Raw genomic sequence first — 14,844 nt, 5'->3', positions numbered from 1 at the left:
TCTTGGATTCATTTACCTTAGATGGATAGATAATAGATAATTGAGATATTGTAAAATATTTGACAAAGCCAATTTACATTATGCAATCTTAAAAGGGTTATTATTAAGGAGCAGTATTTGTTAAGCAAAACAACAGTGTTTTCTAACAGTTAGCACGCGGACAAATTTTCCAAAAAATTATCTTAATAACAATGCACATGATGTAACATTTCTTACATGCCAGAGAATCAAAATGTTACATTTCTTTTGATTATTAGCTATAATAAAAATCCAAGAAAGAATTTACAGCACTCTCAGAAGAATTAAATCCATCCAATTTATTCAAATAAAAGCATATTCCATGGCAGTGTGCATAGATACAAGCAATGCAGTATCACAGGTACATCAGACCTACGCGTTTCGCTTACAAAGCATAGTCATGGTCTACTCACATGTAAAATCCTCATTCATTTAAACCTTTAAAGACCTGCCCCTTTTTGTTTTTTCATTTCCATTTTTCAATTCCCACCATCAAAAATCTAAAAAACTCTGTGACTGCTTGTTTTCTACATAACAAATTGCAATTCATAATGACGGTATTTAATATCCCATGTCGTACATGGAAGCGGGAAAAAAATCCAAATGGGTAAAAATAACAAATTTGTATAGGTTTTATAAAGTTTTCATACATTTACAGAAATAAAAACCTCCTGTACACATCTTCTTGCGCTAATAACTTTTTCATACTTCAGTGTACGGAGCTTGTGGGTGTTGTAATTTTTTGCAACTTTTGATGATGTTTTCAATGCTTCTATTTTTAAGACTGTATGCCCTTCTGTTCACTTTTTATGGAATTTTTTATATTTTTCGAAATGGCCAAAAAATGCAATTTTTTACTTTGGGCGCGGTTTTCCATTACAGGGTTAAATGCATTGAAAAACCGTTACTATATTTTGATTTGGCATTTTTGGGCGTGGCAATACCTAACTTGTTAATGATTTTTACTGTTTATTTATATGACTTCTATGGAAAGGGGGCGATTAGAATTTTTAGGTTTTTTTAATATCATTTAAAAAAAAAAACTTTTTAAAAAGTTGTGCCACCATTTATTTGTGGCCGCCGGCAGCTTTGCCAGTGCCGATGTATGGGATGATTGGCTAGCACCTATCACGGGTGTTACTGGTAAGTAACAGGCTATGGAGAGGGTGCAGCACGTGAGCCCTCTCCATGCGCCCGCAGCAGACCCGTGATGTGCTTTCGCGTCACGAGTCATTAAAGGGTTAAAGGTCCGCTATGTCAAAGGCATGTGACATCACAATCACATGACAAGAGTCACAAGACAAGTACCACCTCCTGTCCGAGCACGGACCATCACAAAGAAATTGTGGATTTTGTGGATACCAAAAAATATTAGCAACCTATATTGTTTGTGGCACATAGTATTTTTAATGTCTGATATCAATTGTAACACCACCTGTGTGGTATATTTAATAAGATGCACTATGTGCCAGAAACAATATGTAGGTTGCACCATAAATTCTTAAACGCTTATATACCTGTGATACTGCATCACTTGTATCTATGCACACTGCCATGGAATATGCTTTTATCTGAATAAATTGGATGAATTGAATTATCATTCTTCTGAAAGCGCTAGGAGAAAATTTTGGTGAGCAGAATTATATGGACTTTTTATAACCCACCTTGGGTCAGTTTATGGCCCTGACCTAACATAGATAGCCTTCAGTATGTGCAGTAAGGAGTTAAATCCCTTGAGGCATATTAACATTGAAAGCTCTTTTGTGTTTATTCTGATCCAATCATCCTCACAGTCTTCCAAGACACCTCACAGTTTAGATATACTGAGAGGGTCTGTCATTTCAGAAACACTTCATCAGTCAAGATTTTAAAGCCTGGTTCACACTTTAATATCCCTAGCTGTCGTGCTGGATCTCATCTAACACACCTACATAAAAATTCTAAGCAGCAATGGGTAGTTAAGAGTCTCGGGGATTTCAATAAAGGGCTCTCACAAAAAGCTTCTCTTCTTAAAGGTGCATTTTACGTGGTTTGAAAGCCTTATATGTGCTTGGCTATGGATGAGACAGGCATAACAAACACTTGGTTCTTCACTGATCAGCGCATGGAGGTGGAATGATTGCAACGAATTCCCAACAAAGCTGTTTACAAAAACCATAGTACTGAAAGTGCTAGGAATGCACTCCAAACGGGAGGATACAGATTTTACCAATATGTACATCACATACATACCTACCTACTGCTTGCTTCCTTGGTTCTCTATAATATTTAAAGGGGTTTTCCAGGAATAAAAAATGTTTGTATACAGAGCTGGGGGATGGAGGGGCTGCAAATAACAAAACTAACAAAACGCTTACCTCATGTGCGCCCCTTCTCCTGTCCTGCCACCCCTCACTAACAAGGCTTCAGATTGTTTACAGCCGCCCGCGGCCCCTGGACCGTCCAGTGACACCTGTCTGCTACAACAGGTGCTCAGCTGTACATATTTGGTGGATGTGACAAGAGTAACAACCTTTTGTTCAGTTACTGCATTTCTTTTGTGTAAAGTTTACTTCACATTCAGATGATCCCGGTCATCCTAATGTTGGTTGACAGGTATCTGGGGAGTCTCAAACAGGCACACCAACTGATAGAGTTTATTTGTATGGTGGCTCGGATGTATATTACCGTCAATTGGAACTTTTGGCAGTGAAACATGTTAAGGCCAGGGTAAAAAAAAAAAAAAAAAAAAGGACATATGAAAAAACTCGGCAGTGAAGGACGATATTCAAAGAACCTTTCCAGAAATTGGCAACTTTGAATTGATTACCTCTGCCTCCCATTGTTGTTCTTTCTCCCTGACGTTAAGTGGTTTTTTATGCCCCTGTACATAACAGGAGAGTCGCCCTTCTTTTTATTGTCATACCTCTCTCTTTTTTTGGATACTTGTACGCCTGCACCCTGACTGGGGTACAGCTCACTGTAAATAAAGGAATTACCCCCTTACTTAAGGATGAGGGCATAATATGCTAGAAAGCTTTTCTTTTTGAGTCTGGCACGTTACTGCCACAATACCTTCATAGTAAATGTATCCTTTGAATAACATCTGGCAAGATGATTTTTTTCATAACTTCAGAAACAGTTTCCAAGCAATAAAGGAATTTTCCATTAATTATTTTATTGCCATATAAGTATATTGCGAGATGGTGACAGGAAATATGGTCAGAAGATAGATTTCCCCAATATTCCGCTTCTATGTTTACTAGGTTCCAGAAAGAACAGGGCACGATATAAAGAATCCAATAAACACAAGTGTCTATAGATAAGAGTAGATTGATTATACTTTTAATGGGGAATTTTTATTAAATGATTAGCAGGTTGGCAGTGGAGCTGACCATTCCAGTCCAGTAGGGATTCTCTCTGCACCGCTCAGGTAACACATTATTTCAGGTTGTTTGTGATATGCAACCTTTGTAGTCAGAGAAACCTGTGTTACATTTCAGAGGAGCAGATTTTATTTTGTGCTTTATACCTGAATATCAAGGCTATAGGTATATCGTTTTCTGTAACACAATCAAGAACAGTCAAAACCCGCTTTTACATGAAACCTCTGTATCAATGTCTCTGGTGGCATTTTGCTTGCCATTACAGACTTAATCATCCAGAATACATACATTGGGCATCAGAATTACAACAAACAACATGTAATAAATTGTATATGTTCTAAAGCAGCAGTCTTCATAGACTTGAAGCATAGACTTGGGCATTTCATTTGGAGAATGCAATACTAGGGGCAGTGCGCTGCGGGGGGGCTCAGCTGGGGACATTGCATTAGGGAGGGTTCTCCTGTGGACATTTCATTAATTGTGGGGAGGCTGCTGTGGACATTTCATTGATGAGGGGAGACTGCTGGACATTTTATTAAAGAGCAGGGCTGCATTTCCCTAGGCTTATACTAGAAGTTTTCCCAGTTTTTGTTAGGTACCTTGGTTTACACTTGGGTCAGCTTATACTGTGGTATGGTATGTGGTATGAAAATGAAGGGGACATTATAAGTGTGTAAGGGTTGCTATTGAAAACGGGGGATTATAATTTCCCCTTTTCCTTAGCAGTATTTTATCAAGACATTAAAAGGAGGCCAAAGAAAAGGGAGCAAACTGCAGGAAGGGGGCATTTTAGAATCGGGGCTGTAGAAAATTGCACATTCCAGTGACCATGGTAAGAGAGTTACCTGGCCCCGGTAAAAAATTTTTGGGTGAAGTTGGTCCCAAGATACAAAAAGGTTTGGGAAGACTGTTCTAAAGCATGTAATAAAATGTAAATGGGATACATGAAAAAGAGCACTGATCAAAATTAGGGAACACTTTCCGATACCTACAAGTTCTCATTGTTGATCGGGCATCTGGTGTTCATTTCTTTATCTATCTGACAAAACCACATTTAACTGGCAGCCCAACTTCCCACAGAGTTTGCAAAAATGGGGCGACAAACCCATCAGCTGCAGGTTATCCAGATAAATCCTCAAGGGCCATAGGGAGAGAAGTTGCACTCGAAAGACAAAAACAAGAGGGTCAGGATAAAGAAGAGAACATTTAAGGGCATTTCAACACTGCAGCGTTTAGGAGCATTTGGACTGAAATCCCACTCTGCAGTGACCAAGCGAAAGGTGGTGGAGGAAGTGTCATGGTTTGGGGAATGTTATCTGCTGCATGAGTTGGACCTCTCATACAGCTACATGGAAGATTGAATGCAAGTATGTATTAAAACCTTAAACAACACGTGGTCCCCTTCCTTGCTTTATTCACTCAATCAGCCAGCAATTTTCATGTAAAAACAGAAAACATTGAAACAATGAATTGGCCAGCCCAGAGTACATATCTAAACCCAATAAACCCACAACAGTCACAGGACTGTGGAAATAACTGGAATAAAAGTGGACCAAAATCACACCAAAACAGTGTGAGAGGCTAGTAACTTCCCGTGACTGCAGATGTGCTGAAGTTATTCAACGCAAAGGCCTGTGCACTTCCTCCTGAATGGGGATTGTTTTAGCCTTCAGAAAATGTAATTATAATCTTTAGAGCTCAGATCCATTCACTGTTAAATGACTACACAGTAAAAGTATCTCCATGAAAAATCAGACGTTTGTTTTTTTATACAGGTACAGACACCTTTAAATAAACAGCTTTCTTAGCAACTCACTGCGAACTCCACCTGGGTTATATATGTACTTAAATATTAGTAAAGAGAAGAGACTGAAAGTACACATTCACCATGTCTCCTTCCATGTCTCCTTCCAAAAGACATTAAAAAATAAATCAAGGGTGGGCACCTTTGTATGATCATATGTATGTGTGTGTTTGCTTCAGGTAAGGACTCATGCACATAATAGTATTTAAGGTCAATGAGCTAGTCGCATAAATTGGCCCCCATTGAAGTCTAGCATGCACATTCAAGGTATGGCGAGATATAGTGCATGACACACCATGAACATGACCGTGACGAAATAAGATTGTGTGCATGAGGCCTTACCTGCAGAACACACATATACACACGCTCATACAGAGGTGCCCACCCTTGATTTAACTTCAATGTGATTTTAGAAGGAGACGTAGTGAATGCACAGGCATTTTTAATTGATGTCGTATGTGCGGCCTATCTGGCCTTCACACACACAACTGTGCGTATGAGGCCAGTCAGGGAGACTAGAAAGGAGAAATGAGAGCAATATAAGATTAATAATAATGAACAATAAATCAATGAAGCAGTAGTTCATTCTTACCTCTGCAGAATTCCATAAGAATAAGGATCTCCCAAACATTATCACTGGCAGAATTAATGGCACAGTCTAAATATCCAACAATATTCTTATGGCCCGATAGCTCCTTCTGCAAAAGTTACAGAAAATAATGTTGAACAATAAGTATAATATGTGCTGTGAACTGTAAAACAGAACAATACCAACCCATCAATGAACTCCATACAATTGTACAGTTGTTATCTACTGTACATGTTTGGTGTCAATCAGCAGAAGCAAAAATCCTATTAACATAGCAGATGATCAAGAGTTCTTATTGACAGACACTGGAACCCAGGGTGCACAGGTAAATCCCCAGTGGGCCTCTGAGGTAGGTACTGTACTTCATACAGATATTTAGTATACAGCATCTTAACCGTCATTTAGCTATCTTTCCAGTCCAGCTCCATCTGCTTAGTGGTAGCATACATGCCCTAATCCCTCACTTCAGACAGGACACCCAAGAAACCGGACAGTTATCCCCCCATCCACTATAAAATAAACTTCTGCCACCAAAACAGCCATGTATTACATATATGGGTTTGGTATTACAGTATAAACCTGTGCATTATACTCAATAACACTAATAAAAAGAGAAAAAGCTTCTGAAGCTTCTTTTCAAGTGTCTATATACACTGCTGCAGACATAGCTCAATTGAACTTAAAAAAAATAAGACCACAAATTGCATTCTTCTATAATGACATCAAGCACCAAAGGCAAATAGTTTTTCCGAGCTCTAGGCATGATATAGAATAGAGTTGCTTATGTTTGAACAGATTCATCAGAAATGTAAAAAAATGAATCTACTATAGAAAAGTAAAAAAGTTAACATTTCTTAACCGTTCTCCTTTATCCTAAGGGAATGTGTTTTCCATGAGGTCAATATTTAGTAGGACTCCCTTTATATGAAGTAAATCTGTCCTCACCAACCTCCTGAAATAAAGTGAACTGGAGAATTCATATGCGTGCAAAGGGCCTAACTATGTAATGTATTTATGTATGTATATATATATGTATGTGTCTGTACGTGTATGTGTATGTAATATATACACACACACACACACACATATAGATAGAACATCTGAGTAGTGCGTTTAGACATGTTTCACCCAGGGTAATATGGCGGCTCTGTGTGGCCTTATAAAATGCCACCAACCTTCAAGTTTTTGTTGTGTCTCTTTCAAAGTAATGTTTGTCACTCCAGTATGTCAGTGTGCTAGTTCCTTTAACAGTAAGTAACAAATATTCAGGCTATTGAATATACTTCTATTGAATATGTAATCATTCATACATTTCTTGTAGCTTTCCTATATGTGATGCCTGTTTACAGCTGTTTAACTCATCACCCAGTTTCAATCTTAATACGAGTAGACTCTCTCTTTCTGAAGTAGAAGTATACCAAAATAAGGAAAGGGGATTTTCAGACCCTTTAAAAATACCAACCCAAAGAAATCTGATAGAAATACTTATACATTTATCAGATATAATACGTGAATGGCCTTACGAGCGATCTTTGATATTCTTTATTTAAAAGGGTATACTCATCTGGGCATTCACATTTATTCATACATTTCTTCAATTGTATGTATTGTATGTAAAAATTACCCATTTAAAGATAATTTCCCATAAATGTAGTCATATGGGCCTTTAGAAATAAAGAACAACTGACACTGCTAGAGAGATTGTGTAAGGAAACTAATTGTTATTGCATATGAATTGTCCGGGAGTTACTGCATGTCCTACGGTAATGAACGCAAAATCCATGTGTTCAGGCAGGCCTAAATAGCGCATATCTGGCCACAGCTCAAAGAGTGCCTGTGAATCTTGTTTTTAAGGCATGACAACATTTATGGGACGTCATCTTCACCCAGGTAAAAACATTTTTAATAACATGCAGAAATGTATATGTATGGCAGATGAATCAAATTCAATGTGAATACCCCTTTAAGTAGAACAAAAATACAGAAACCTGAATCATGATTCAAGTTCCAAAACATTAACTGTTAAGCAGTACACAAACAAGACATAAGAAATCAAAGCAATGTTAACGCTGCACTAACTAAAAGTATCCAGCAATCCTAAGTCACCGGCACTCACACCAATTTTTATTATACTAAAGCAATAATAAGGGCACAATTATATTGCCCAAAGTAGGCCTCCGTTATCTTTTTACAGGATAGGCAACAAGATTTCCTGTATCGTCCACCAAAGTTCTTCAAAGGACAGTAATAGTTGACCAAGACTCATTTATACTTTTGAAGGTGCAAAAATTAGCTCATTTGGCTAGATCTCAGAAAAAAAAGCTACTATAGCAGAAATTGTGGAAAAAGTTTATGCTGGCTGCTATGGAAAGGTTGGAACACAGTAGCAATGCTGACTTGTGTCTATTGCCTGCATCTGTAGACAGTCAAAACTGGGCCAAAAGGCAAATAGACTGAGGAGGCCTAGTTTGATGAATCATGGTTTCTTCCACATGCTGTACGATAATGTGTGATAAATGGTGTGTTGGACAAAGGTACTTACATAAAAAAATCTTTCTACTGTGCTCTGTTTGTCCTCTACAAAACTGACAATAAATATATAACTATTCTCTGTTAAAGGAGATGTACCACAAGGATCAAGGATTGCAAACCAAGGAAGGATCCACTTTTCTTTAAGCCTTTTATGTCCTTGTTTTTAAGAATAAAAGGTTTTACATTTATGCAAATGAGCCTAAGGGGCTCCATTAAAACCTATGGAACCTATAGCCCCTCAGAGGCATTAGCATAATTCTTTTTTTTTTTCGTAAAAAACAGGGATAGCACACACACCGGTATGCCAGTGTGCTCGGTTTACAATCCTTGATCCTGGTGGTAGATGTCCTTTAAGGAGCTGAAATGGTTACTTAAACTGAAGTGACAACTGATATACTATCTTTGCCAGTTATGTATAGAAAACTCATGATTTACCACAAACAGCTGACATGTAAGGGTGTCCAGATTTTTTTTTTTTAAAGTAAGCAGTTTTCACAAAATGTATTTGCTGATTGAAGCTATCTACAAAAAGGCTGAGTGACTCAAAGAGGAAGCAAATGTACATCAGATAAAGGCCTAAAGCTATAAATAAAGTGCAATGGTAACATTAAAGTATCAGCATCAATCCCACCGTCGCTGTTCTAGATATCAAAGCAAAAACTATATTTTCTTGGTTCATCACAAACAGAAACACTGTTACATCAGACAAGTGTTGATTTAGCTGGTAAAGGCAACATCAGAAGCAATCAAAACTATTTGTCAACAGGGTATGCACAATCCACTTGCTCCAGCCAAGGAGCATGTAAAACTAGCACTGCCATTTGCTCTTTTTTAAGGTGTTATTTCACCAGAAACAGCAACAGAGGCGTATAATGGAAATTAACAACTAATGATATGGTCCCTTTATAAACTCTTATTCCCACAGGTGAAGCAGGGTAGGAAACCTATCATCAGGAATACACTAACTGATATATTCATGATGGTAGATTCATTTCTCTCTTCTAAGCCCTACACTGTCTTTATCTAATCTTTTCACCCTAACAAAAAATGTTGTCATCTCTCAGTTACGTAAATAAACTGCAGAGGCTACTGGATGTGAAGGAACCCGACCGAACGCCAGGAACCAAGGCTACCGCACGCCCCTGTAGTCTCTTAAGTCTCACCTCCCAAAGCTTCCCCACAGCACTCTTCGCTCCTCAGCATTCTCACCGCCGGAGCTCCAGAAAAGAGCTGGAAGTTATCGTGCGTGAGTGGGCACGGGCTGAAGAGCCAAGGAGTGCTGCAGGAGCAGTACAGTCCCATCATTGGAGGGGATGCTACATATTCCACCAAGCAAGTCAATGGGGAAATGGAAAGAAGGACACATGCCCTGCATTTAATTCATCTTCTAACAAGATGAATTTCCTATGTAGAGATGAAGTATAAACATTGGCTGATCTTTCCAAGTCTTATGTATAAAAACCAGTTAACGTTCAGGTGGGGCAACTCTGCCACTAACCGCGCCCCCTTTACAACTATTTTTCGTGGAGATAGTTCTAGTCACAAAAAAAAAAGCACAGATAAATGTAGAAGTACAGATAAATCCCCCACAGTTCACTATGGCAATTTTTCAGTCGGTTGCATTACGCAGCTTTAAGCAAGTCTGGCTAATTTTAATACACAATCAAGGACTCTGTACAATTTCTAGGGAATTAAGTACAATGAATATTAACCAAGTACAGTACAAAAGAATTCAACTTCAACCTCTCTGATAAAGACCTTCAAATACTTTCTCTCAGAGCCCAGCCGTAAAAAATTAATAATTCATGTGGTTTTATTTATTCTGTAGCGCAGTAAAAAAAAAAAAAACATCAGAAGAAAGGAGCACTATTTTTAAATGTCCTTTAAATTATGCCATTACACCAAAGGTGATGTCTGGGAGTCTTGTCTTTAAAGCAATGACAGCGCTATACTTGGAGAGTACATTGTACATTATGTTTGAGCAGTAACAATCAATACATTTTATTATAACATTCTGCTTAGGCTACAAAAAGGATTTTACATTATGTTCAGACAATGTAGCTTGAAGGGGTGGTGGCACTGCATGAGATTCTCCCTGTGTATACGACTAATCTTTGCCATTATGGAACCATTTTTATGTACATACCATATATACTTGTGTATAAGCTGAGTTTTTCAGCACAAAAAATGTGCTGAAAAACCTCACCTCGGCTTATAATCAGTCAATTAAAAAAATATAATCTTATATACCCACCCTACATCGCCCCGATGCTCGTTGTGGCTGCCGATCCTCGTTGTGGCTCCTCTTCGGTCTTCTCTCTGCTGTAGTAGCCGGCAGAGACACTCCATTGTGATATGCCGGCCGGCCCACACTATGATGCGACGGTGTCGCCGCTGATGACGTCATAGTGTGAACGCGTATCTGCCAGTTAATACAGCAGAGAGGAGACATAAGAGGAACTGCCAGGAGCCGCGCCGAGGTTCGCGAGCATCAGGGCGCCAGATGGTGAGTATGTAAGTTTTGTTTTTTTTTGTTTTTTTTAATGTGCTTGGCAAACTGTGGGCTGGCCGGCTGTAGACTACATAGGGGTTGGCCCAGCTGTATACTACATGGGGGCTGGCCGGCTGTATACTACATGGGGGCTGGATATATACTACAGGGGGCTGGCTGGCTATATACTGGGAGACTGTGACCAATGCATTTCCCACCCTCGTCTTGTACTCAAGTTAATAGGTTTCCCCAGTTTTGGTGGTAAAATTAGGGGTCTCGGCTTATACTAGAGTATATATGGTATGTCCTTTTATACTAAATTCCTTACACATTAACTGTAAAAAAAACTATTTTAAAAAAGTTGGGCCATTGGTTCCAGGTAGTGAAAAATGAGTACAAGTCACCAGCTTTAATATAAATATGGAAATCAGTATGTCCTTCCGATCTGATTGTTCAGCTATTAGCACATGGATGGCAAGTGGTGGGTCACACAACGGGATGAAATTTCCCTGACAGCATCTATTTCCACTTATATAGGTACCAAGTTATTCCTGACTGACTGACTGTAAACCTACACTAAGAGTTCTCTTTTGGATCACCACTCCCATCTGTAGCTTTTACCATTCATATGAATCATTACAACCACAACAGGAGCCACCATGTCAGGTTGTAGCCTCACTTATGAGCATTTACAGATAGCAGAGTCTAAGTTTTATGTCATTTTCCTATACAATTCTGTTTAAATATAAATAAGATTCATTTGAGGAAAAAAAGATTCTGTATGTGAATATGCATGTGATTTCCAAGATGTGACTTACCATAATGGTTATTTCTCTTTTGCAAATGTTGAGGTCAGGCACATTGTTAACATACATTCTCTTAAGAGCACAACGAAGTCCTCCATGAGTCCGAACAAGAAACACAGTGGAGAAACCTCCTAAAACAACAAAGGTAAACTTAAGGTCACGGGTGAGCCAGCAAGCATAATGTGCAAATAACATTCCAGTAAGGCCTCTTTTACACTAACGTATGCTAGCCCGTACTATAGCCCGTGCAAGGTACAGTGACTCTGTGATATCCGCTATCGATCCCCATAATGATCATGTGAAAGAGGCCTTATACTGTATAAATACATGCATTCTATATACGGTATATAGTTCCAAAAGGAAAACCTGAAACATTTTAATTCCAAGCTTTTTACATCAAATAATCCTGGAAAATGCCCTTCTAAACTTGGTACTAAGTAACTAAACAAAGTACTAAACTAAAGCATAAATACAGGAGCATAAAGTAGAAAGACAAGATGAAAAAACTATTTAAAAATAACTAAATTCAATGTGGTCCTATTTTTCATGGACAATGACTCGTTAAAACCTAATATATTATGCACAAACTAAGCAACCCGACTGTTACAGAGTGACACGTACATGACCTGTTAGCACTCTTCGCTAGGGCATGAAATACATTTTTTGCATTCCCTCTTTTATGTTAAATCAAGTCGGTTTACCTTTAAAACCCTTCATTTAAAAATCATTTACATTTTGAAAATACTTTTACTCCAGTCCCTTCACAAGAAATCTATTCCGTCTTTATGAAAACCAAATCCCAAACACAGTCCAAAAACATTTTATTCACTTCACCACCAGAGTTGGACACCTTTGGGGCCAAGTAATTGAACACCAGAAAAGTTGCATAATGATGATCTTGTGTTTTACTTTACATATAATGCACTGATGTACATATTGTGAATCCTACAGCCGCAGCAGGCATAGAATGATGCTCTTCATTCAGCAGAAGTAGATCTGGGTTACTTCTTACTTGGTACAAGAATGTCTATTCATCTGAAAGTGAGCATGTGATAAAAGAGCTGAGTGCTTATCTGTTGTGTTCCCAAACACGCTACAACTGTCCTTAGCAGCTTCACAGCATGTCTCCCAGGCAGTACATTACTTGTACAGGAAACAAAGGGCACATTGTTAGCCTCAGATCACACTTCCTTGGATAGAAAAGAAAGGATCTTGATTTGAGCCATTCCAGCAAACAAGAAAAAGGGAAACCTTAAATATCTTAAACAGTGAGAAATGAATATATGTTGTGTTCTGAACACAATTGTTTGTCTTTTCAGGATTGACTGTGCATTCAGTTTTCTGACAGCACAAAATGTTACTATTATATTATCAATAAAGCACTGCTACCACTAAATGTGGGGTATAGACTCATTACTGTATCATAAACTTAGAAAGGAACTCTGCAGAACTGAAATTGAAATCAACGTCAGTCAGATGTAACTTGTGCAAGTTATAGTAAAGATGATGGGACAAGGTGTTCCACCCGGATACACAGGGGCGTAACTTGAGGGGGTGCAGAGGTCGCCGTCGCACCCGGGCCCAAGAGGTTTAGGGGGCCCTTATGGTGTCACTTTCCCATATGTGAAGACTATTACTATAAACCATACATTATAGTCGGGAGGCCTGGCACAGTCTTTGCACTGGGGCCCATCAAATTCTAGTTACTCCACTGCTGATACACCACACTTAAGTGTCATGTAGGATGTAAATAGAGAGCACCAGAAATTGCAACTTTATTCATGCATTGCATGACGTGTAGGGAATGATAAATCTGCTTAATGATGTTTAACTTTACATGAAGTTTGCAATATGTCCAGATTTCAGGGACATTTTTACAGATAGAGGACATTAATATCACTTAAAGAATTTTTCAGCCTTTGAATATTCATATTGCATTATTCACACAATTCCTGTCAAAATGCCAAAAATGTCCAATTGTGACAAAGTATATACATATTGCTTATGGTCACATATAGACTTTTCTCCTCTTGCTCTGTCAACTGACTTTTTGTAACAGCCTATCCCTTATTTTATCAAGTGAAACTGGTGTCTTACCTCACTTTTCTAACGGATCTATGAACTTTCTGGTTAACAATCAATTTCAAACTCTCAAGTGCATGAGAGATTAGAGAATCCTGCAAACATGCACTAAACTGTAAGAAAAAAGAGCCGTCAGTGCAGGTTTGGAACACAAAGCCAACTACAGGTCCTTATGGATCGATGGTTTATTATCACTGTTACTTCTGCCATTTGTACATTGCTTCAATGAAGCGGGATAGTACACCCCATACTACCTAAATGAAGGTGTAGTAAACTCTGTAACGTTCAACATTTTCTAATTTCAATTTAGAAAAAGTTGTTTTATTTGGTTTGTGTGGCCAAGACATATTTTTGTGAAGTTTCAGCAAATACTATATTGCCCTTCTCAAATAAAGCCAAGAGAAGTAGAACATCAGGTTCCAGTGCAGGAAAGAGCTCTGTACCGGTACCTGATGTTCCGGTTAGTGTTTGCTTTTTTTTTTTTTTTTTTTTTTTTTTTTTACTGTGCTCATGGACATGATATAGGGCAATTTGGAACACCAAACCACCTACAGGTCTTTAGGGAACCTGTCCGGGGCGATTTGGGACCCTGAACTGGTCCATTTCTTTTAGGACTGTTTATCACTTCTTTATACACTACAGATAGATGCAGATACATTTTTATATCTGAAAATGGTCTTTTACTTCAAGGGCATGATCCGTTTACACTGGCATCAATGCTTTAGATCAATGGCAGATATGTCAAATTTGTTATGATCCATCATTATTCATTAGACAAAAGCATTGTGATATGTGCCAATTTATTCTCGTGGGGTATCAGTGCTAATCTCTAAATCCATGCCTTTTGAGGTCTTACAGGTGAGCACTGACCATTTTTTTAGTAGATATGTTATCCTGCATATCCATGTTTAGGTCTGTCTTTACGATAGCTTCCATTTATGTCCCTCCCGTTTAGAATCAATTGTTTTGGACAAACTTGACAATATGCCTGTAGGACCTTAGGATCCTGTACGATCTTTTGTGCAGAGGATTTTAATGCCATCTGTGATATTTTGTTAGATCATATTGCTAGCTCAGACCCTGCTTGATCACACTTGGTCTAATGCGCTTAGCTTGACCAATGTGTGGAGATTGAAGTTTTCTGGGATAAGGGACGT

General features: G+C 38.4%; 1 protein-coding gene across 2 annotated transcripts in view; it reads right to left on the bottom strand.

Annotated features, from left to right (window-relative positions):
- The window catches only part of BMP2K (BMP2 inducible kinase), a 117,725-nt gene that overhangs the window by 53,267 nt on the left and 49,614 nt on the right, over nt 1–14,844 (bottom strand). For both annotated transcript variants that reach the window (XM_072114400.1, XM_072114407.1), the window contains exons 2-3: nt 11,618–11,736; nt 5,780–5,885 (exon numbers count right to left, since the gene is read on the bottom strand). In XM_072114400.1, coding sequence (XP_071970501.1) covers nt 5,780–5,885; nt 11,618–11,736 — 225 coding nt within the window. The remainder of the gene's footprint in view (nt 1–5,779; nt 5,886–11,617; nt 11,737–14,844) is intronic.

This window comes from Engystomops pustulosus, chromosome 1 (genome assembly GCF_040894005.1).
Source record: "Engystomops pustulosus chromosome 1, aEngPut4.maternal, whole genome shotgun sequence".
Classification (NCBI taxonomy): Eukaryota; Metazoa; Chordata; class Amphibia; order Anura; family Leptodactylidae; genus Engystomops; species Engystomops pustulosus.
The sequence above is the reverse complement of the archived record's forward strand: the minus strand, read 5'-3'. Positions and strand labels throughout refer to the sequence as shown.